The sequence below is a fragment of the Antechinus flavipes genome, chromosome 2 (genome assembly GCF_016432865.1).
Source record: "Antechinus flavipes isolate AdamAnt ecotype Samford, QLD, Australia chromosome 2, AdamAnt_v2, whole genome shotgun sequence".
NCBI classification, from domain to species: Eukaryota; Metazoa; Chordata; class Mammalia; order Dasyuromorphia; family Dasyuridae; genus Antechinus; species Antechinus flavipes.
Genome location: NC_067399.1, coordinates 145,790,568 through 145,815,248, shown reverse-complemented (window position 1 = coordinate 145,815,248; position 24,681 = coordinate 145,790,568). Strand labels below are relative to the sequence as shown.

General features: G+C 35.0%; 1 protein-coding gene across 4 annotated transcripts in view; it reads right to left on the bottom strand.

The window, feature by feature from the left end:
• Positions 1-24,681, bottom strand: part of INTS9 (integrator complex subunit 9) — a 128,173-nt gene that overhangs the window by 58,992 nt on the left and 44,500 nt on the right. For all 4 annotated transcript variants that reach the window (XM_051975739.1, XM_051975737.1, XM_051975738.1 and 1 more), the window contains exons 5-9: positions 22,460-22,522; positions 19,289-19,428; positions 17,114-17,200; positions 6,221-6,341; positions 4,660-4,794 (exon numbers count right to left, since the gene is read on the bottom strand). In XM_051975739.1, the coding sequence (XP_051831699.1) occupies positions 4,660-4,794; positions 6,221-6,341; positions 17,114-17,200; positions 19,289-19,428; positions 22,460-22,522 (546 nt within the window). The remainder of the gene's footprint in view (positions 1-4,659; positions 4,795-6,220; positions 6,342-17,113; positions 17,201-19,288; positions 19,429-22,459; positions 22,523-24,681) is intronic.

Genomic DNA, 24,681 nt, shown 5'->3' with positions numbered 1-24,681 from the left:
AGAGAAAGCAACAAAGAAACAGGAATGACAACATTAAATGTCTTGTTATGACAGGAAACATATGACAAAAAGCAAACTTGAAACCTGAAAATAACATTAACCTTCCAAGTTTTAGCCTGTAATATTTTCTTCCTACAAAAGTTAAATGTCCGCAAACAACAAATCAACAAGTAGATGCTAATACAGCAATAAAAATAATACTTTTTGGATAGTGATGACATTTATGATTAGGTCAAATCAGCTGATTTCTAATATTAATATTAAAAAGTGATTTAAAAAAAAAAGGCTTTTAATGCCACTTTCCAAATGGAACTGTTACCTCAAATTCTCCACTTTAGCACCAAAAAGCTGGAGATGACTAATAAAACAGACCTAAAGAAATAGATTTTTAAGGGGGCAGCTAGGTGGCATATTGGACAGAACACCAACCCTGAAGTTAGGAGGACGTGAGTTAAAATCTGACCTCAGACACTTAATACTTCCTAGCTGTGTGAACCTGGGCAAGTCACTTAACCCCAAGTGCCTCAGTAAAAAAAGAAAAAAAAAATTAGATTTTTAGAATTACCAGCATAGAGGTGATAGATGAAGTCATGGAATATTTCTTGAGAAATTATACAAAAGCATATAAGTATAAGCCCTCTTGTAATGCCCCTAGTTGGGGAGGAAAAAAGGGATATAAAAAAAAAATGCTTGAATTGGAGGGTACTCTGAAAAAGTACAATGGGGTATCATGACCATATCATGACCACTCACCAAGAGCTTCATATAATATTTTGTGCAAATACTTAAATGAAAAGGAAAATCTTACCACTATATAAAATTATTCTATAAATCTAATAGTTCACTAACACATTTGTCAATAATAAAAAAAAAAAAAAAACCCAGCACTGATCAACCCTGAAACATTGAGGCACTGTTAAGGATATTGTAGAAAGTGCAATACTTGTCCATGTTCTCCCTTATAATTGCCATGGGAAGTCTATCTAACATAGAAGTTTTCCTCATTTTCTTCTGCTATTACATGGACATTAGTGGAATATTTTGGCTATCTGCTTGTCATCCCTCATCTTCTAGCTTGGGCAAGACTGATTCGTAATTATACAAATGGATATATTTCCATAGATGAATTGTTATGCAGAAACTATTTTCCCATTTTTTCAATTTACAGTAACTTCTCCTCTCTAATCCATTTTCCACAGAGCTGTCAAATTAATTAACCTTCTGATGGTTGTGTCCTTATACAATTTCTAAAGAGCTTTTCCAAGGCATTACCTATTATTTTTATGCTAGTAACTCTAAAATATATTTCCTTAGGTCTGTTTTCATAGTAATACCAGATTACTCTTTGTACTTGCCAAAGATATATACTTTGATTGGAAATTTAGGAGTGAATCACCAATCTTATCATCTTCTTTTCCTAATAATCTCTGTTTCAATGTTTCTTTTTTGTCAATGCACCTATTCACATCTGATTCATTTTTCCCTGTCTTAAACTTTGTCAATAAATTTTCACACTTTGTACTTTAAAGAACACACAATAATTTCTCTCCTTTGTTATTGCCACTGCCCCAAATCTGGGTCCTGTTCACATTATGCCTGCTTATTGTAACAGCTTCCTATACCTACTCTGTACTTGGGCTTTAACCCTGCCAATTTATATAGCACATTATTCCCCAAATGCCTTCTAAAAGTAGACATTTCAGTATATAAGTCTCCTTCTCTAAAAGCTTAAAAGGCTACTTATTTTCAACCACGAAATCAAAACTATTCTGCCTGGCTTTCAAAGCCCTTTCTAGAACATTAAGGACTGTTTGTCTGCCACAGAGACTGCAATGCTGGCACTAGAAACACCACCTTTGAGAAAAGCAGCCAAACTCTCAGCAACTTTTGTCACTTCTTTTTAGACATCATTTCATTTTAACAAGGATTGTCTGAATTTCTTGAGGCATTGGCAGTTCTCAAAACTGTCAACAATTTTGATGTCAAGGGTAGCAACTGTAAAATGTTATGGGACTAAATATTTACTAAAACAAGAGGAATTAAGGAAATCTGCTAATGAAATTGCATACTATCTTTGGTGGAAAGCTTTCTACAAGGAAAAATGTACCAGAAGATAAAATGAGATAATACATTATTATATGTTTTGCAATCCTTTAAGCACGATATAAGCTTATCGTCGGGAAATCTATCAAAGAGAATACATCAGTTTTGATGCTCATACTTCATCTGTACCTTTAGCTGTCTTTCCTCCTCTGATGGAGGAGCAAAACATTCCCAAAGCCCCTACTTAAGAGGGCTCAGTAACCTAGTTAATGCTTCATTTCCTACCAGCAATATTGCTTGGATTTGAATTTAGATTTTGAACTACCAAACTTATCATCTTCTTTTCCTAATAATCTCTCTCTCTCTCTTTTTTTAGTCAATGCACCTATTCATCTTTGATTCAGTTTTCTCTGTATTATACTTTGTCAATAAATTCTCACACTTTGTACTCTGAAGGACATAATAAATCTATACATATAAAAAAATACAAGATATATAGAAAGTAATTTTTAAGGGAGCTACTAGCAGTTGAGGGAAGGACTTTAGTAGAAAATGGCACTTGAGCTGAACCCTGAAGAAAGCCAGGGATTTCAAATGGCAGAAGAAAGGAAACAATACATTTCAGATATAGAGGAAGAACAATCTAGTCAAAGGTACAGGGGGGTAAGAGATGGTATGTTGTGTATGGGAAACAGTGAGAAAGACAGGTTAGCCAGAACAGAGTATAAATGGGAATAGCATATAATCAGCCTGGAAGGGTCTAAGTTATTGCCAAATTCTGAAGGGTTTTAAATGCCAAATAAAAAATTTTGTACTTTATTTTAGAGGCCATAGAGGTTGTGATAGCTTTTTGAGCAAAGGAGTTGGAGAATTCTGTTTGACTGGAGGAAATGGGATATATGTGAAAGATGTGGAATAGTTGAGACTTCATAACTGATTAAATTATGGGAGAGAAAAAAAGAATGTACCCTTGACAGAAACAAGGAAGAAGGGTGAATTTGGGGAAAACAGGAAGATAATGTGTATATCTTAGGATATGATGAGCTAAAGATCTCTATGGTATATCTGCCCCATTTCATACTGCCAATACTGATTTTCTTGAACTTGAGATTTTATATTTATATTTTCATCTTACTAGTTAACAATCCAATGTTCCAACCTGTCAAAATATTTATGTATTCCAACTCTTAATTAGTGCAAAAGCTATCCCTCTTACCTCAATATCTTCTATAAAGATGATATCATTCTTTTTTTTTTTAAATAACTTTTTATTGACAGAACCCATGCCAGAGTAATTTTTTTACAGCATTATCCCTTGTACTCATTTCTGTTCTGATTTTTCCCCTCCCTCCCTCCACCCCCTCCCCCAGATGGCAAGCAGTCCTTTACATGTTAAATAGGTTACAGTATATCCTAAATACAATATATGGATGCAGAACTGAACAGTTCTCTTGTTGCACAGGGAGAATTGGATTCAGAAGGTATAAATAACCCGGGAAGAAAAACAAAAATGCAATTTATATTCACTTCCCAGTGTTAGTTCTTTGGGTGTAGCTGTTTCTATCCATCCTTGATCAATTGAAACTGAATTAGATCTCTTTATCGAAGATGATATCATTTTACAACACTCCCCTTGATGAGTTCTGTCCAATGGCCTTTATTTTGGGGTTGGGTCTAGATGGGTCATGCTTCATTCCCCTTCTATCCGTCATTCTGATTCTTCCAACTTTACCATTAGGCTCTTACAGGGATTCTTCCTTCCTTCTCAGTTCCTTTTCATGTATTTTCTTTCCCAATTAGTATGTAAGTTGTTAGAGAGCATGGACTGCATTTCTTTTAGCTACTATTTCTATCCTAATACTTAGTGCCTGACACACAATAAGTATTTAAGAAATGCATATTGTCTTCCAGCCTTATAAAGTTGATAAACAAGTCCTCTATGCCTTTATACAAGTCATTTGTAAAAAAATATAAAATAACATCAGATTAGGCATAAATTTCTAGGACATTACATTAGACTGGTGGTTTTAAGTTTGGAATAGACCATTAATGACAACTCTTTTGGTTCAGATAGTACTTTAGTAATTACATCTGCCAATTCTTTTAGTATCTTTGGATGTAATTCATCTGTATCTGATGATTTGAACTCATTAAAAGTAGCAAAGTAATCTCTTGCTATTTCTCTACTAAGATAACTTGGACATAATTATGTCTTTTTATCCTATTTGATCTTTGTCTATCCACCCAAAGTACCAGAATCTCTTTTTTCTTTTTAAGTATCAAAGTTCCCAAAGCAGTTTATGTTTCATATAGCTAGAGTTTATAAAAGTAACCACCAAATCCTTTGTAAATATAAATATTGTGAAGATGATGCCTAAGATAAAAATACTATTTTTGTTTTCATACTTCTGCTGATTGTACTTGGTTATTTAATACAGACCTCCACCTAAGTTTGGTTCTAATCTGATACATGAAAATAGCCTACTTTGTATAAAAAGCATCTGTTTAACTGGAAGATGGGAAGAGTTTATAGAGTACAGTTCTGAAGCCAATCAAAGTCATTATTAGGATAAATCACTTTAACAACTAAATTGTCAGGAAGAAGAGAGAAAATACCTGGGGATGTGTAGTAAGCAAGGAAGAGCCAGACACATAAGACACCTTCTCATAATGTGACTGAATAATCCAGTTGGAACTTCCAAGTGCATATCCAGAGCTAAGGGGTGTCACCTGTACTGCACCAAAAAGCTCCTGTAAAGCAACATAAAATTATTTTTGAAGTTAAACACCATATTATATGCACCTGTATTTTCTCTCTTTCAAAATGAAAATAGTTTAAAATAAATCAGTCAGAAGGAATTGGAAACTGACTGGATGCCCATCATTTGGGGAATGGCTGAATAAGTCATGGTATATGAAGGTAATGGAATATAACTGTCCTATAAGAAATGATGGGCAGACTGATTTCAGCAAAGCCTGGAAAGACTACATGAACTGCTGCTACGTGAAGTGAGCAGAACCAGGAGAATATTGCATAGAGTAAAAAGATTACATGATAATCAACTGTGATGGACTTGACTCTTCTCAATGTGGTGATTCAAAACAATTCCAATATGCCAATCATACCCAGAGAGAGATCAAATGTGTACTGAAGCATAGTAATTTCACCTTTTTGTTTGTTGTTTCCTTTCTCATGGTTTTTTTCCCCCCTTTTGGTCTGATTTTTCTTGTACACCATGACAAATATGGAAATATGTTTAAAAGGACTGTACATATTTAACTTATATCAGATTACTTGCTGTCTTGGGAAAGGGGGAGGTAAGGGAAGAAAGGAGAAAAATTTAGACCACAAAGTTTTACAAAAATGTATGTGGAAAACTATTCATGTATCTGAGGAAAAAAAATACTATTAAAAATAACATGAAATAAACCAGCCAAAAAGATGATAAAAAATCCACATGATCACCCCTGAAAGGTATAAATTCTAATTCTAAAAGTCTAAATTCTCTTGTTTTTACATGTCCCTCAGGTTTAATCCATTTGTATATACCATGCACATAATGACTAATGATACAATGAGTAAAAATGATAATCCTTTAGAAGATGGAAGAAATACCAATACTTTTTAAATGCTTCAGTATTTGTTTGGGCAGCAAATCTATGAGTGAATGACTTGGCAAAATTTGGGAGAGATATGTGGTCACTTGAGTACTGTTTCAAAGAAACATCTGACAGATTTTTCCAGGGCTTTCTGTTATGCTCAACACTTCCTTTTTGTTTTTCCAAAATTTCTAAGGAAATTCTCATTGCTCTAAGGAGGGATTAGAAGAGATACCCTTCTACATCTCATCAAATGGGAACATATACTAGAGAAGAGTATCAGGAACAGGAAAGACTCGGCTCCTCCCTTATTGGAACAAAGAAATTGGACAGTTACAGGAAGGGGAAGTCACTACCAAATAACTTTTGAGTTCTGCCCTTGGGAGGATAAGAGAAAGTGACAAATGATCCACTAGCTGTCAAGTTGTGCTTTACCTATTCACTTTTTATGCATCAGAGTGGAGGCTCTGGGGATTTAGAGACTTCAAGGAAGGGAAACTAAAGGATTCTTATAGCTTTAGAAGAACATCATGGATTTTAGTTGCTCATAAATCACTGATGTTAAATTAATACTCACAATTTTCTGAGAATAGCCCACAAGCTGGATTTTACTGAGTGCAGAGTTCACTTCTTGCATCGTGTAGCACCTTCTCCAAGTTGAAACTTCCACTGCATCTTTGAGAGGAGCAGGTAACAGTCTGTAAATATGCAATATGGTATCTGTTACATAACATTCATCACTTTGCGTCTGAACAATTTTCCTTAAAATACAACCTTCTCTTGTTTTCACCAAAAACACTAAACTAGACTCTGGTCATAGAATAAATAAGCTGTAGAACTGAAATGGAGGCCTGGATTGAATAAGAAAGTTTGGTATAAAAGAACACAGAAAAGAATACTATTTGTAATATTTAATAGCAATGATAAGAAATATTAAAATTATAATTTGTTCTAAAGAAAAGGCAATCAGTGGAGTCTATAACAGTCTGAAGTCTATTTATGACAGAATAGGGACTCACTGTATATGTAGGCCAAGTAATTCCAATTCGCCTTGCCTCAGTTTGTCAACTGATAAAATGGTGTTAACCTTTTTCTTTGCATAAATATTTGGGCTGATTTACTTATTTATTAGTTAAGGATATTTACATAAATAGTAATCACAAATTTCATTTATTTATTAATAAATAATTTGTGATTGTCAATTCAGTCCTATATCCCTCAGAAAGATACATAGAAACAGAGTTTATATCCTTCAAGAACTTATAAACCAACTGGGAAGTGGACACAAAAAGAATTATGTAAAGAATGGACGAATTTGTAACAACTTGTGATTTAGGAGGCAGCTAAATAGCACAGTAGATAAGAACACGGGTCCATAAGTTCAAATCCAACCTCAGATACTTACTATGTGACCCTCGACAAATCACTTCACTTAACTTTTGCTTACCTCAGTTTCCTCATCTGTAAAATGGTGATGATAATAGTATTGACCTCTTCTCAGAGTTTTTATGAAGATCAAATGGGATAATATTTGGGAATTGCTTACCACAGGGCCTGGCACAAACAGTTAGTGCTTAACAAGTACTTGTTCCTTTTTTCTTTTAACAAATACAATCTTAGGAAACTTTCTAGGCCTCAGAAAGATTAAGTAATTAAAAAAGAGGGGGTACACATACGTATATCTGTGCTTAACTGTAGCCTGCTTAGGAAATATTGGGGGTGGGGGGAAAAGCATAAAGTAAAAAGTGAACAGATTCAACAAAATAATAACCAAAAAAATCTGCAAGCAAGCAAAGATGAATGGTTATGAATATAAAACCTTTTATTATTATGTATGTCTTTTTGAAATAGAAATTTTTTATTACATATTTTGAATCATCCCTGATGTTCTGCAGGGCACATGACAATGTTTGTTTTTTTCCTTTGGTTTTGCATCCAAGATCTAAACAAATAAATAGATAGAGAAATAAATAAAGAAAGAAATGCGATCGAGTGATTTGGCCAATCCTTTTTGGCAAAATTTAGTGGAGCTATGGGAAGCCCCTATATGCCACATGTAGGAACTAAATCTAAGCCTACTTGGTTTGTGAGGCTATATATGTTGCCATTGCTAACTTTATAGCATCTTGCATCTTCTTTATTTCCACTTATTCTGCCCCAAGTCTTTATTGTCTCTCTTCTGGACTACTACAATAGCTTCTTAACTAGTCTCCTTGGTTCAAGTGTCTTATCATTCCTTTCTACTTCTGATCTTCCTGAAGCATATGTCTGACCCTCTTAGTCCTCCTTGCCCTCTGCCTCCATTGGCTCCCCATACCCTCTTAAATTTCTCTTTTCTACATATACTCTGTAATCCAGCAGTAGTGGCCTATTTGTCATTTCTTTACTACAACAAGGCACTACTCTGTGCCACTGCACCAGCTGTATCTCCCAGACCTAGAAAATATTCCTCCTCATCTGTTGTTTTTTAAAAGTTTCTCAAAGAAGAATTCCGAAATGCTTTAGGAAAATTTAAAAAAGAACATTTTTAGAAGGTGCCATGGAAGAAAGTGTACCTGAGTTGCGAGTCTTGGAAAAAGAGACAGATTCTGAAAGGTATAGGTGAAAAGGGAGTACATCCAGGCATTTCATGCCTAGAAAGAAAGGATTAATATAAAACAGGAGAGGAAAAAATGCTCACCTAAGGAGTCTGTATTGGGTACTAGCCAAAACAGAACACCACTGAAGGTTTTTGACAAAGAAAATTAAAACCTGGGGTATAGTGGAAAGAACACATTAATAGTCATGGTATATAGGAACTATAAACAGTTCGCAAGAAGCACAGTAAAAACTTTGTGACTTTGAATTTCCTTCTTCAGCATGGACATATCTTGCTCAGTCTTGTGTTAGCGCACAAATGGGCAGGTATATTTCTTGCTATTTTCAATATCTTTCTGTCTACCACCATTATCAATAAACTCTTTTCCTCTGAGGCTCATTTTTTTTTGAATATTTCAATCTATGCAGAGATCTTAATGTTATCAACAAGCTAATAAATTCTCAAAGAGTGCAGCAGCTAATTAAGCAGGCTTGGAGTTGTCTCTTTTCTATAATCCCCTCCCCAATATTTGGGTATTTCTATTTATGTGTTGAATTTCCTTTATATCTTTCCTTCCTTGTTCACTAACCAGTCCTTACCTCCAATAAGTTTATGTAGAAAGTACTGTTTGTTTTGAAGAAAACAAGCGTTTCTAATAGGGCATCCAATCCAGGCATAAAGGTGCCAAGACAGGGGCAATATCCTTTGTGATAAAAAGGCCACTTTGGCTATCTCCATAAGAGAGAAAAGGAGTAAAGTATAAAAATTGGAGACGTAAGTCAGGACCAAGTTAGGGAGGGTTTTAAAAACTAATTAATAATTTATATTTGATGCTAAAAGCAAAAGGGAGCCATTGAAGTTCACTGAAGAGGGGATTGACTATCTTTTCTTTTACTTTTGTCTCACAAATCTCTCTACAGATACAAGGGATCCCATTCCATTCCATCCCGTCTTCTCCAAAAAACTGTCTTCTTTCTTATCTCTACTCTCTTCCCCTACCTACAATTTTCCCTTGTCTCCTGGTTGTTTCCCTGTCTCCCTCTCCTTAAAAATCTTGATGTAACCTGTTCATTTACCCCAGCAAAGGCATTTCTCCATTTTCATCCCTTAAGATGAAGCCTGTGATATTGATGATTGCCCTCTTTTTTTGTATATTCATTCCCTTCTTTCTGTTTCCGGATACTGTTATCTCCTGGTTCTCTGCCAATGTTCCTTCTCCATCTCCTCTGCTGGATCTTCTGTGTCATACACTCTGACTCAAAAATGTCTCACAGGGCTCAGTCCTGGGTTGTCTGCTCTTCTTCCCTTATATTACTTCACTTGGTGATCTCATCGGTTCCCATGAATTCAATTATCATCTCTATGCTGATGATTCTCAAATCCAATTATCCAGCCCTAATCTTTCTGCTGATCTCCACTTGCCTATCTCTTGAACTGGCTGCCCTCTAGACATTTTAAACCCAACAAGTCCAAACCTGAACCCCATACATAAGCTACACCTCAGTGACCCTGGCCTCCTTGCTGCTGCTCCCCCAAGACACGCCATCTCCAGACTCTGGGCATTGTCACTGGCTGTCTTTCATGCCTCAAATTCTCTTCTTCATCTCTGTTTCTCAGCTTCTGCTAGTGTTAGCTAAAATCCTACCTTTTATGGGAGGCCTTTGAGCTCCTTATGAGTAGGGGCTGACTGTTTCCTTTCTCTGTATCCACAGTGCTTACCACAATGCCTGGCACACAGTCAGGTACTTGATACTTATTGACTGACTAACTGGTTCACAGAATTTTAGAACCTGAAGAAACCTTACAGGTCATCTAGTCCAATTCCCTCATTTTGAAGTTGAAGAAATCGAGGTATGGAGAGGTTAATTAAGTGGCTTGCCTCCTCATAGCCTTGGGCCTTGAACTCGGGTAACCTAGCTTCTAACTCAGGGCTCTTTCAATCAGCTGTAACTGCACACCAGGATAAACAGATTATTTAAAGAAGACTGATCTATCGGGAGCACTCATGGAGTACAGGACCTAAAACTATCATTGTGAGAAAAAGGAGATGCCATTTTCATATAAGTACCCCACCAAAACTTGGCTCAGAATTCAATATGACCTCAGGAAAAACTCCTTTTAAAAGTTCTTGCAAGGTGTGTGTGTGTGTGTGTGTGTGTGTGTGTGTGTGTGTGTGTGTGTAAGGAAAGGGTGTGTTCAGGTGGTAAGGAATTCTCATTGTTAAGGCTCTGGCAAAGCACAGTCAGAACTTGAGTGTGGAACAAATGAATTCAAATCCTGCCTCAGACATACATAGTTGGGTGTCTTTGAACAAATCACTTGAACTGCTTTATCTCAGTTTCTCTAGTTGTAAAATGGAGATAAAAGTACCTACCAATACAAGAATGTTGTGAGAATCAAATGAGATGATACTTATGAAGTGCTTGGCACAGTGCCTGGCACATAATAGTTGCTTAATAAATGTTTCTTCCTTTCTCTGGGTAAGTCACTCAACTCTCTGTTGGCCTTATTTCCTTATCTGTAAAAGGAAGATAATAATAGCACTCCCCCATCCCGGTTGTGACAATTAAATGATTAAACATATCTTAAAGACTTTAAGGTGTTACATAACTGCTAGCTTTTATTACTCTGTTACCACTTCACCAAAGCAGAGAAACTCCAATTATAATAGCCTTTTCCCTAAAATTAAAAGGGTGTAGCCACATTTTTATTTTGGATAATTGGAAACTTCTACAATTCATATTGTAAAAAATAATTAATATTTGTAGAGATTAATTAACACCATAGATCTATAAGAAGGTCCTGGACTAGGATAAAGAATGCTGATCTCCACCTTTAGAGCTAAACTGGGTTTACATTCAGATGAAGATACTTGTTTTATTTTTCACATTTTTACATTTTCTACTTAATCTTGGATTGAGGGTTGGTGAGTCAGAGGCTTTTATATTACAAGGGTTTCTTCTTTCCTTCCCCTATCTTCCCTACCCCCCCTCCCTGAAACTGTCTCTTTTTGAAAATTAGTTGTCAGGATAGGAATGAAAAGAGTCAAGTATAATGTCAGAATAGAAAAGAGAAATGGCTAACTTCTAAATAAATCTCAAAAAAGTGGCATCAACTTGAGGTAAGAAGCCATAGAGCTGTCAAAAAGCAAGAGAGAAATAGTTTTTTTGTATATTAAACTTAGGCTAAATCAAATGGTAATACATATCAATTTCTAGTGATTTAAGGAAATTTGTCAAGTTTCTGTGATATATGAATTCAAATACTCTAATTTACTGTTATATTTGGCTGATGAACTTCTCACTTATAACTTACGCTCCTGAGAAAGGAACCTTTGCCAGGTCTCCTCTAAGGCAAAATGTATAAGCATGCTCCTTTCAAGAGGAAGGACCACTAGAAGTGGTAGTCAAAGGTTGGCATTACAATGTGATATTTGCAATATGATTTCCTCACAATAAACTTGAGAAGTTGGAAATTGGTCCAGAGATATGTCAAATGTCAAAAAATTATGAAATGTCAGGGCCAGGATTTCAACCAAGGGTTTAGACCCAAGTCTAAAGCTTATTCTATTATGTCACACTTCTAGGGGCATAACACAAGGGCACCTCAGTATCTTTCCTCAGAACTTCTTTAGCCTATTAGCATAAGATTAAATTCTGGATCCCAAAGAAATTTTATTCTTTCTAAGTAATCAAATCTTTATCAGATGGCAAACCTTTAGCCTAGATCATTCAGAGATCCCTTTTAGCTCTAAATCTTTGCCAACAATCACCTACATTTATGTCCAAGGAGAAAAAAAATGAACTAATTTCCTTCGACTCTATTTTCAAATGAACCAATTTCCTTTGACTCTATTGTCTCCTCTTCTCTAACACTTCAGGATATTTCTTTTAAAAAACCAACCTTATTCCACCAAAACGATTCACTCACAAAAACAAAATTCTGTTCTTGAAGGAAAAAAGCAAGGATAACAATAACAACAACAACAATAATATACATCCTTTTTGCAAATAAATATTTATGTTTTTCAAAGTCATCAAAGTTCTCAAAAAAATTCATTTTCAAATTAGAGGTAATTTGGTAATTTCTATTACTCTAATCCTCTTTCCAAGTGTCCAATTTTTTCCCCCACCAGTCTTAATATGATTCCTTAAATTTGAGTAGTGTGTATGTCTGTTTATTCTCAGATAGACACCTTCTGATAATATAATTGTGTGCCAATTACATATATATATATGTATATACATATATATGCATAGTTTGAGATTCTTCTCTAAAGACAAGGAATAAGAAAAAAATAGTAGAGGAAAAATGTTTAACTTCAGAATTCTGGAGGATGGTTGAGGAGCCTGCTTTACCATCTATTAGTGGGATGGTCATTTTTTACTTATGTCAGACATGGATAGAGAAGATCTGGGTCATCAAAAAAGCAATACTTCTCCAAAAAAGCTCAAGTTGCAGTCTTTAACTATAGTGAACAAAGACAAGTATATAAGCATTTGTGAGGTAATTTATGTATACCAGCTCTTCCTTTCCCATTCTTCCAGTACATTCCTCTCCCACCCCTTAATTTTAATGTTTTAAGTATTGTCAAAAGGTGTTTAAAAAAAAAAAAAAAAAAAAAGGAAAAGAAAAGGTCCTGCTGGGACTATCATAAGATCCAAATGTTATTGGAAAGAGGTAAAGATAGGATAAGAAGAAGAATGGATATTTATTGCCTGTTTTTTCTTTTCTCTACTCATGTTTCTAAATAACTCTATGTTTCTCTGCCTTACCTTTAGCCTTTACCTACCCTGTGGGTTATATGCATTATATTCCCTATTACAAAATTTTCCAAAAGCTTAATTCTCCTATGTGCCAACAGCATAAGTCTGACAGTCAGACATTAGTTTATGTTCACAATTCAAAGAGTAAAGTTCTTGTGAAGAAGTCTTTCATGGCTTTACTTTAATTCTAAGTCTAAATATATCATTCCTTCACTGCTCAGCCAAACTTGTTTCTCCTAATTTGTGGCTTCAGGCCACCAAAAAAAAAAAAAAATCCTAAAACTATTATCTTTATTTTCAATAACCTTTCAAAAGGGTTTTTCTCAAGTCATGTAAAAAAAAAAAATAGATGATTTATTCTTCATTCTGGTCGGTATTTGATATGTTTCCTTTCTTAAGTTAGTGATTTTATATTTCATGGATGGGGCCTACCTCAAGGTCACAAAAGAAAAAGACAGAATTAGAATTTGGGATTTCCTGAGACTTAGTCCAATGTTTCAGATCCAGGGCTCAGAAGTCAGGAAATATTGACCTTGCAAAACAAATTTTTTTGGTGCCAAAGTTATTTATGGTATAATAATACGAAGGCTGTAAATTTAAAGGGAGTAAGATGAGGTAAAGTGCAAGAGATAAGGGGGAACAGAGAAGCAACAGATATACACACACAGAGAAATGAGAATGTAAGATTTCTACAGGGACACTCAGCTATTACATTTGCCCCTACAAGCTGTCTTCTCAAGACTAAACATAACAATCAGTTATTATCAAGCATTTATTTTTATCAATGATAAATGGAAACATAGATTTCATGATTTTCAGATTTACAGATGACAAAGAAAGGAAAGAGAGTTTATATTGTCTGTTAGTAAAAACATATAAAATATCGACTATGTGCAAGTGCTGTGTATATAATAAGAGACAAAAGATGGTCCCAAGCCATTAGGTGCTCACAATCTAATGGGGGAGACAACATGAAAGCAAATATATCCAAAATAAGTTATATACAGGAGTAATAGGAAATTATTAAAAAAGGGAAGACACTGGATTTAAGAGGGAGTTGAGGAAGGCTTTCTGTAGAAGGTGGGATTTTACTTGCGACTTAAAGGAAGCCAAGAGGGTCAGTAGTCTGAGCAGAGGAAGGATAACATCCCAGGCATGGGAGACTTCCAAAGAAAACTCTCAATCAAGAGATGGAGTGTCTTGTTTGTAGAACAGCCAGGAGGCCAGTGTCACCAGATCAAAAAGTATGTATCAAGGAGTAAGGTATAAGTAGATTTAAAGATAGGAGGAGCCAGGTGTGATGACCATGTATTTAAAATCGGCCAGAGTCAGGAATTCAGGTTAAGGGAAAAATCTTCAATCTTTATTGAAATGAAGAGGTGAAAAAGGATTGCGATAGCAATATGGGCAAGAAGGATTGTGATAGCAATATGGGTAGCTGCGACAGGAAACCAGGTAGCAGAGGGGGATTGGAGATGAAGGGCCGTAGCGATAGCAATGTGAGCAGCTGCGATAAGACACCAGCCAGTAGTCTCTCCTTCCACTTTCCTGCCTCCACCCACCAAAAACTTTCCTATACAACACATCAGGACTTGCACAAAGAGTGGGCGGGGGCCATTCTTTCTCCAAGCATATATATTAATAGAGTATGGTCCAATTACTATTTAGCCTCTCGTGCTTGGGACCTCAGTGCATCAACTCAAGCCTCAGCCCATTACAGCCAGGTAATGAAGGGCTCTGAATGCCAAAGAGAGTCTGGATTCTTTAGAAAGCCTCTGGATTTTACTGAGTGGGGAGTTAGACTTCTATTTTAGGAGTTTCATTTTGGTGTCTGAGAGGAGGATAGACTGGAGTGGGGACAGACTTAAGGAAGCAGACCCACCAGCAGACAGTGTGACATACCAGTGTGAGCTGAGGAAGATCTGCACCAGAGTATAGTAGTGTCAGAAGAGAGGAGAAGAGATTCGAGATGGTGCAAGAGTGAAAGAGAGAACTTGGTAGCTGGACATGGAGGGTGAGAAAGAGGGAGGAATTCAGGATGACTACCAGCAAGCTTGAAGGACTGGAAGGATAGTGTTATCCTCCTTGACAGCAACCACGACCATTGGGAGATTTAGGGGCTAAGAGAATGATTTCTGTTTTGGACATGTTGAGTTTAAAATATCTAAAAGGCAGTGGGACATACAAAACTGCAGACAAGCAGAGATGTTTGAGCAGGGTAGATTTAAGAATCATAAGCATAGAGATAATAGTTGAATCAGATAATAGTTGAATCTATGGGAGCTCATGAGACACTCAATGAATTAGTACAGAGTAAGAGGAGAAGAGGATTCAGGACAGACCCTATGGGATACCTATAGTTAGAAGGCATGATGTGGATAAAGATCCTCTTTTGCTGGATCTTTATCCAGAACATGCCTTCTAGCTATAGGAGGAGTGGTCTCCTAGAGCAATAATAATGAGTCAGCTTCTCCCCCCCCCCCCTTATGATTTGTAAATTTATCAGTAGAGATAGTTCCCAAAGTTAAAATTCCCTAGCTTGACTTAGATAGGCAACTTATATTGAATGTATTGTCTTAAGTGAATTGCTTAGCTATTGAGAGATTAAGTGACTTGAATATGGTTATGCTGTTACAATGTGGAAAAGTTAAGATTTGAATCAATTCTTCCAGCCTCCAAAGTTGTGCTATTTCTTAAAAACAGAAGCAACAGTCATTTATATAATGTTTTAAAGTAGGGAAGGTACTTTCAATGTTATCTGATTCTAGCATTTATTGTGACGATTTCACCATTTTACAGATTAAGAAACTGGTTCACTAAAGTTAACTAAAGTTAATTATCTCTCTATATATAACCTTCAAAATTAGAACAATGACTACTTGAATTTATAAAGTTCTTTCCTCAAAACAACTCTGTGAAATAAGTAAAATTTCAGATATGTGGAAATTAAGATTCAGAGAAGTTAGATGACTTCTCAAACAGAACTCAACTGCCAAAGCTGGAGCATCCTTGTGTTTACTGAACTAAACTAACCATTATTTGCTTCTATCTTCTGTTTGCAAATAAATTGGTATCTTAGGTCATAATAGTAGTTGTTGATCCTCCACTTTTTTCCTGTGAATAACTCAACCCTTCTTCCAGCTATATACTACACCCTAGGTCCACAGAGTGAGATATTTTAAAAAATGGACCAATTTACATGGCTGTCTTCAACAATGAATTGATTCAGACCAGTTCCAATTGTTCGGCAATGGAGAGAGCCATCTACACCTGGGGAGAGGATGGTGGGAACTGAGTGTGGGCCACAACATAGCATTTTCACTCTTTCTGTTGTTGTTTGCTTGCATTTTTATTTTCCTTCTCAGGTTTTTTTTCTTTCTAGATCCGATTTTTCTTGTGCAGCAAGATAACTGTATGGATATGTATGCATATATTGCATTTAACATATTTTAACATGTATTGGAATACCTGTCATCTAGGGGAAGGGGTGGGGGAAAGGAGGGGAAAATTTGGAACAGAAGGTTTTGCAAGGGTCAGTGTTGGGAAATTACCCATGCATATATTTTGTAAATAAAAAGCTATAATTAAAAAAAAAAAGAAAAAGAAAAAAAGTGGACCTATTTATCTACATATTCAATAATATGTTCTAATTAGAAGACTGGACAGAGCTAGGATAGTAATTTAGGCACGGGGGAGAGGAGAAGGTGCTCATCAAAAAGAGAGTAAAGACAAAATAATCCTCAGATAGGCAGTCCCAGAGTGGAAGTATCATAGTGAGATTTGTCTGGTTCTGATTTTACCTCATCACTTACAGGTATGACCCATGCCAACTCACTTAATATCTCTGGTTCTTAGCTTTTTCAATTGTAAAACAAAGATAATAATATATGTGTTCCCTACCACATAAGGCCATGAAGATTAAATGATGAAAAAAAAAAATGATTGTACAAAGTACAAAATAACCTAGACAAATGAACTGTCTGAATGTGTATCTAATACATTGACAGAGATTGCTTTTGTCTTTATGTTCCTAGTGTCTAATAAAGTACTTTATATGTAGTAATTGCCTAATAAATATCTATTGAATGATTAATTATTATGTGAAAAAAGCTCTGCTATTTCTTACCTTTGTACTTCCTTATTCTTCCACAAGGAGGCAGATTGAGCCTTTGGCACTCTTTCAATGAAATTTACCAATTCTTCCATAAGAAGCCTATTAAGTTTAAAAAAAAAAAGGATAAATAAAAAAACTACCCTTTAATATTATATTCTAGTAGAATTTTGTTGACTTTCATCATTATCTCTACTATATATAAACTTGAAGACATTTTACACCAAATTCACCAAAACTGTCCTTTTTTTTTTTTTTTTTTTTTTTTTAATTTAAATATTAGGCAAGTAACTTCATCACTTTTAAATAGGAACCTCAATTTCTTTAGCAAGAAAATGAGAAACTTGGGCTAAATGATTCCCAAGATCCTTTACAGCCCTAAAATTCTATTGAAAAAGTGCAAAAAAAATCTGAAAACTCATTTTTGGTTAATCTCTACAACAAAGCTGGATAATTCCTCGTCTTTGTGTTACTAAAAGTTATACTAACTACTCGAATATGCTCTCAATAATTAATAGTCCTGACTTTCAATAGGTTTATTTAGAAAACAAAAAGAAAATTCTAAGAGAATAATTTATAGGGAAAGTTAAAGATGGGGAAAATTTTCAAGTTAAAAACAAAATAGACATTTGTGAAATATTAAACTTCTGTGTGATACTCACTGATTTTAAAAATTTATTAGGAGCTAGCATAATTTGATGCAGAGCTGAGTGCTGAGAAAACTAACATTGAAAATTAGTAAAAGAACCTAAATAATGAAAGCCTTTTGAAGACTTCAAGTCTGAATGGGTAACAGAAAAACACAAGAAATGTGTTATTGTGTTAGTCCAAATGTCTATCCAAAAAAGAAGGCTGTTTTTACTGGGACACAAAGGGAAAAGAAGCTTGTGTCAAGAATAATTACCTTCAAAGAGTTAACTTTGTAAGATTAAGGCTCTAATATTCTCGATTCCTTAATAATTCCCCAAATATTCCTAAATTTCCTTAGTGAACTATCAATCTTTATTTTATTTATATATATATATATATTTTCAGCCTGTGCTACTTTTTGGAAAATGAGTACATTACTATGTTGAATAAAGCAGAACTTACTTTTCGTCCCAAAATTATTTCTTTCAAGTCTTAGAGATTTCTACTATTCTAAAATTTTCAGTTATGCTTCCTTCCTAAAGCTTTATCCATCTAGGCTGAAGGGTTTAACTATTTCTAAAAAATGACTCTTCTGAGCAAGGTCTCCCATTCCATGTTCACTTTACTTGCTGAACTTTCTTACAATCACTCCTTCTTTCTCTAAATATAGTGACCAAAATGAACAGACACTGGGGGAAAAAAGATACAATAGGATTTGATGAAAGCTTAGTAGCAATTATATGGTTTGGTTGGCAACTGTTACAGGAATACAAAAAGTCTGTATCTTCAGGAATAATCTATGACTTCAAGATCCTTTGCTAGTTCATGACAATATAGTGCCCATTATTCTGAGACTGAGGGAGTTAAGTGACGTGCTCCAATGTACTGAGTAGATCAGAAATGAAATTCTGATATTTTGCCTCTACATTATCTATTCTTCCCATGATACCACAGTTCATAGTTGAACATTACAAATAACCTTGTTAGCTTGAAGCATCAGATATGAAGAGAAGCAGGAAAATGCTCAAAGTAAAAAGGCTTCTTAAAGCACTTCTCATACCCCAGAATCCAAAGTTTCACTGTCACAGCAGTAGCAACAAATTATCTACATCATTATCCTTCTCTTTGCCCTAATCTGTTCTAATAGTAAAAATCTAAGACCTAAGGGGAGGTATTTTGCATGTTATGTTGATTGGATTGCTCTTCCCTACTCTCCCCCCACCCCGGCCAAAAAAAAATTTCTTGATAATTCCCTTACAGTGAAATTTATCATACATTTGTGGGTCTACTGACAAATCTTCTATAGTTTTCTCTTTATGGCTTGGCATTTCACTAACCAGATATTAAGTTTAATATCATTTCCCTGAGGAAGGTGTGTATTCCCTCCTTTAAGAGTTATATAAGACTACTCCTAGCATCAATTCTGGGGTTTGCTTATACTTTTGTTTCAGTTATTCATCATTGAACTAAAGCATCCCTTGGGAAAAAACTACATGAAACATTTGATATTGAGGATAAGATGTTTTTTATAGGCTAAAAGTATAAGTATATGGCTCTCACCTTCCAATTTGCACAGTAGGTTCTGTAGCATATACTGTCCCAGTAAAACCGGTGTGCTCAGTGATGTAAGGTAACGCCATCATGCAGTGATAGTTTGAAATGAGGATCACATCTACTGTAGACAGATCTATTAGCTCGGTCTGCAAATAAAGGGGAGGTAGGGTGGGGAGAAATAGGATGATGTATATCCACTGAAGGAGCATAGATCATCACAAAGTGACTGAAAAATGATGTTGTCAGAACATAGAGAAGTAATTTATATCTCAAAAAGCCAAACTATATCTAAGCTTTTTCTGAACCACTTTTTTCCTTAGGTTAAAGCACTTCCCAATATTATTAGCATGTGGTAAGACGAGATCACTAATAAGGAAATGTACCTAGTCTACAAGCTGAGATATGATACTAATTAGAATATAGTTTCCATGAACAGGGAAAGATCTTTCTAAAGCACATGTCATCCCATCCCTTAATTCAATAAATTCCAATGGCTCTCTCTTACCCTCAAGGATCAAATAGAAAATACTGTGGTGGCTTTTGAAGCCCTTCATAACCTAGCCCTTCTCTATACTTCTAACCTTATACTTTTTACTCCTCTCTAGATGCTTTGCAATTCTATGATACAAGTCTTCTGACTGTTCTTGACAAGAAACACTATCTCAACTCCAGACATTTTCACTGGCCCATAGCTGGAATATTCACCATTTTTTTCCTTCACATTCTGAATTTCCTGGCTCCCTTCAAGCCTCAACTAATGTCCTACCCTACGCAATACATTTCCCCCTAGTTCTTCTTAATCTTAATGTCTCTTCTGCTGAGACTTATCTTCAGTTTATTATTATTTCTCTAATTTATGTGTATATAGTTGTTTTGGGTATTGGCTCCCCATGAGAGTGGGCAGTCTCAGAGTGGGAAAGCACAAGTCTTCGGCGAGACTTAACAATATTTACTGTCTTCCCACTTTCACCATTCAACTGCCTTGTCTGCTGACTAGATTGGTTGTTTTTGAAAGTTTTGAAAGTTTTAATTCCCTCAAATACAGCTACACCCAATATAAATTTTTACTCTAAATAATCATTTCCCATTAATGTTGAGCTTTCATAAACAGATTTCACTATAAATTCACAATAACCTCTCCATTTCTGCTGTAATAATATTGTTAGGCAAGTCATAGGAGACATGCTATACATCTTGTAATTCCTTTTTCACATTTCTATCTCCTCTCAGGCTCAATACATTCTCTGTATTGAAAGAGTATTGATGGTGTTATCAATCTATGGTCATTAATAATAGAATTTGAAAAAATATCTACATGTCAGAGGTTCTACTAAGCTGAAGATTAGTACATGAACTCAGTAAACTGCATATCTTATTATGGTAGCTATGGGGTTAAAAACTTATCAGAAGAGCAGGAGAAAACAGAGCAGGAAAAAAAAAAAGGATAGGACTGGGGAATGAATTAAGTTGTTTGAGCAGCAGCCTGCTAGAGCCTAAAGATTGTCCTTTCAATATTTGGAAATATCTTTCCTAGGTTTAACTTTATCTGTTGAAATGAGGAGCTTTATTTTTAGTTTCCTACTTTTCTATTGAGTGGTGAAATGTGTTCTTCAGTACAAGACCAGTCATTACATTTACTACAAGTTCAGTTACATTTTAATGTTGATTTCATTTATAGTATTGTGTATATTTTATATTTTTTCTACCCTATACCAGATGATGTAATTTTTCCACATTTCTCTGACTGCCTCACATTTATAATTTCTTAGAGTATAATATTCTGTTATATACCAAAATTTGAATAACCACTTTGTTTACAGTTTTTTTCTACTATAAAAAGTGATACAAAAACACTTTGGTATATATTAGACCTTTTCTTCTATTTTTTAACCTAATATATGCTTATGAATAGAACTGCTGGTCAAAGGGTATGAAGAGGTTAGTGACTTCTCTCACATAATTTCAAACCATTCTTAGAATGATTGGGAAAAACCCCTAATACAACACAACTGTATTTACAGCATATCAGCATACCTATCTTCCCACAATCCTACAGTGTTGATGATTTGCTTCTTTATCTTTGTTGCTGACATGGAAAATGTTTTCATATGGTAAGTTTGTTCATATCCTTTAACCACTTACGCTACTGGAGAAGAAGTTGTATTATATTTTACAAGTAAGTACTCTAGTTCAAGGAATTTACAGGAGGAGATAGGATGATACTAGGATGATATTTTGAATAGGTAGGTCAGGAGTTCTGGCCATTCTACAGAATCCTGTAAGAAGGCTAAATTAGCAGAAAGCAGACTGGAGGTTGCTAGATGGTGAACCAAATCACCAACATGATACTATAGACCCATTATTAGGATGCTAAAGAAATCCCAATAGTCCCATGAGAGCTTGAATTAGACAGATGCAGGATGATACAACATAAAGTATGAAGTAAGTAAATAAGAGAAAGCCAAGGAAAGAAGAGGAAAGTAGAATGTATAATTCTGCAAAGACCAGTATTCATAAAGTAGGGTGGAATTTAACCTATGCTGTCCAGCCTATTTCTTCACTACAGGTGTTAGCTAGAGCTATGGGAGAATAACAAGGAACTAAAACACATCTGAATTCTTGCTGCATTGCAAGAAAGCAATGATGGAGGAAAGCATGGGGGACAAGATATCTGTCAGGGACTAGTCTATCCATTGTTCAGCACTAGCTTGTGGAGAAGATCATCAGTATGTTGATTAAAAAGAGAGAAAATTTTCACTCTTAGATACTCTCAAAAATTATTTGCTAATCAGAGAAAGACAAACGAAATGTCCCCTCCCATGTATTTATGCATGTGTGTATCTAAGAGTCCCCTGAAGTACTATAATACAAAAATATAAGAAGACCTTTAAAAACAAAACAAAAAACCACTGGCCCCAGGGATTGTTTATCAATAATCAAACTAATAAAAATGGTGATTTTATTCTTTGTAATTGTTATATTAGAAAATAAGACTAACCTGGAACTTGTACAAACTCCATGATATTAACCTGCAATTATATTAATCTGTCATAATACATGTTCAATTTCTGTCTGGGATCAGGAAAAATGATGAACATTACTTTCTACATTTTAATTTCATCTTGGAAAGTTACAAGAGATACGGTATTTTGTAGTAAAATTAATTTCAAACTTTACCTCTGGTAAACAGAATTCAGGCACAGAATCTACAAATACATGACCGGAACATTCCTTTAGTTCCTAAAAAAAAAAAAAAAAAAACACACACACACACATATACAAAAAGTCAAAAGATGCAATGATCAATATTCCAATAAAAGTCAGCCCTAAAGTAAAATCTCTTTTAAAAAACCATATATATATATATATATTTTTTGCTGAAGCAGTTGAGGTTAAGTGACTTGCCCAGAGTCACACAGCTAGGAAGTGTTAAGTATCTGAAACCAGATTTGAACTCAGGTTCTCCTGACTTCAGGGCTGGTATTCTATGCACTGTGCTACTTAGTTGCTCCTCCCAATATTTTCTTTAAAGTAATACTAGTTACTACTTTCTTGTCTTCTATTCTTCTGAGACTAGTTTTTGTATCCATAAAAATGGGGATAATAATGTCCAAAAAGCTGTGATGTATTTTAAAGCTTTAACAGTTTTAGTTTAAGCTATCAGTATTTTCTTTTCCATGTTTGACCCCATTTGTTTTTATTTATAAGTCTATTTGGAAATTCATTATTATTATGCTTATTTTGTAAGCCTAATATGAATAAACTGAAGAATTAATTTTTACTTAATTTAGTCAGCAAGCTCTTATAGTGAAAAAACATGATGGAAAATTTGTATTTAAATCTGTTTATAGTACTTCTACTTAGTAGATTAGTTGAGACGTTGTTTTGGATAAGTTCATCATCAATATTTTGAATTAGTTAAACAACACAAGTCAGCATGAACAGAGGTACTCTACAAGTAAAAAATAAACCAATGGCAAACAACCCATGCATAAGAATGACTGGTTGTACTTTGCCTCTCTCTGGACCAGACCTGACATCTGTAAGGTTATTCTGAGTTGATGGTGGCCTCTGGTGGCAAAAACAGGAAACTAATTGACCCAACACAGATTACTAAATGTCAACAATGGAAATGACTTTAGAACTGTAGCCTCCGAAAGTGAAGGTGCTTAATTAATCAATCAAAGAGTGGGAAGATGGGTTATAATCTTTACTTATAAGAGCCAATCTTGGACTTGCTTTCAACATACCATGCACTCCCTTTAAAATTATCCCTGCTATAGTAGCCTCCCAAAATGTTGGCTCTCAGGGTGGTTATACACTAATCAAAACGATGACTGAGAAACCTGCAGTAGTTACGCATGTTTTGCTTTGGGGGAAAAAATTAATTGAAGATTAACACGAAATTTTCAAATCTAATTTTATGACTTGCTCATTTTGATCGGAAACAGAAATTTCAAAGCTTTAAGGATACCTAGAGTTTGGCTACATAGAGTAGCTGAGTTTTCTTTACTGTAAAAATATAATACTTCATCTACATTATGGTGCAAATAGGCCAATCCACAAAAACCTGTTTACCAAATCACCATTTATAATAGTGGTTACAGGAAAATAGATTTTGTGTCCCAAAAATAGATTAAATTCACTTTAGAACTTAAAATGTTTCCAAGTTTGGGACATCCTAGTAATTTATTTGCTACTTTTGCATGAATTTTCTTTTAGTCTACTTACTAGTTGATGCCAAAGAGCCAGCACAAGACAGACTGAAGTAGTACATTTTATTCATTCAGAGTGAAACACACTCTAACAGCAAGTGGATGTACATGTGTGACTAAATTTGGCTAGTCATATTACATATTACTTGACACAAAAAGGAAAAAAAGGCTACTCACAATAATGTAGCTGATTATCCAAAGAAAAATGCTATCTTTATAAAGGAAAATGTACTGGTTGCATAGGAAACAGAAAAAGAATGTGTCCTTGTTAGTATAGCTAGTTGCATTCAATCAAAGAGAGCGACATATCATTTTTGAGACAAGATAAAGGAGAGGAGTGTGTCCTTGGGCTGTGGAAGCCCTCTTCTGTAGCAATCAGGGAGGAACTAAAGGAAACCAGTTGTGAGCTGGTCCTGCTGTTCTTATGCAGAGGGTCATATGTGGGGAAAAAAAATAACCAATACACAACAAAAATGGAATTATGCCAATTCTGAACGGATCACTCTTAGCTCTTAAAAATCCACTTTTAACAAAAGAAATCAATCTCTAACAACAGACAAAAGAAAATCTCAAAAACAGAACTCTAATATAAATCAGTAGTCTTAAAAACATTCACAATTATAGTTTGTTTCATCCTCTTAAGTCCAAAAGTTGCTAACATGTTACTGGATGTCTAAAATTTGC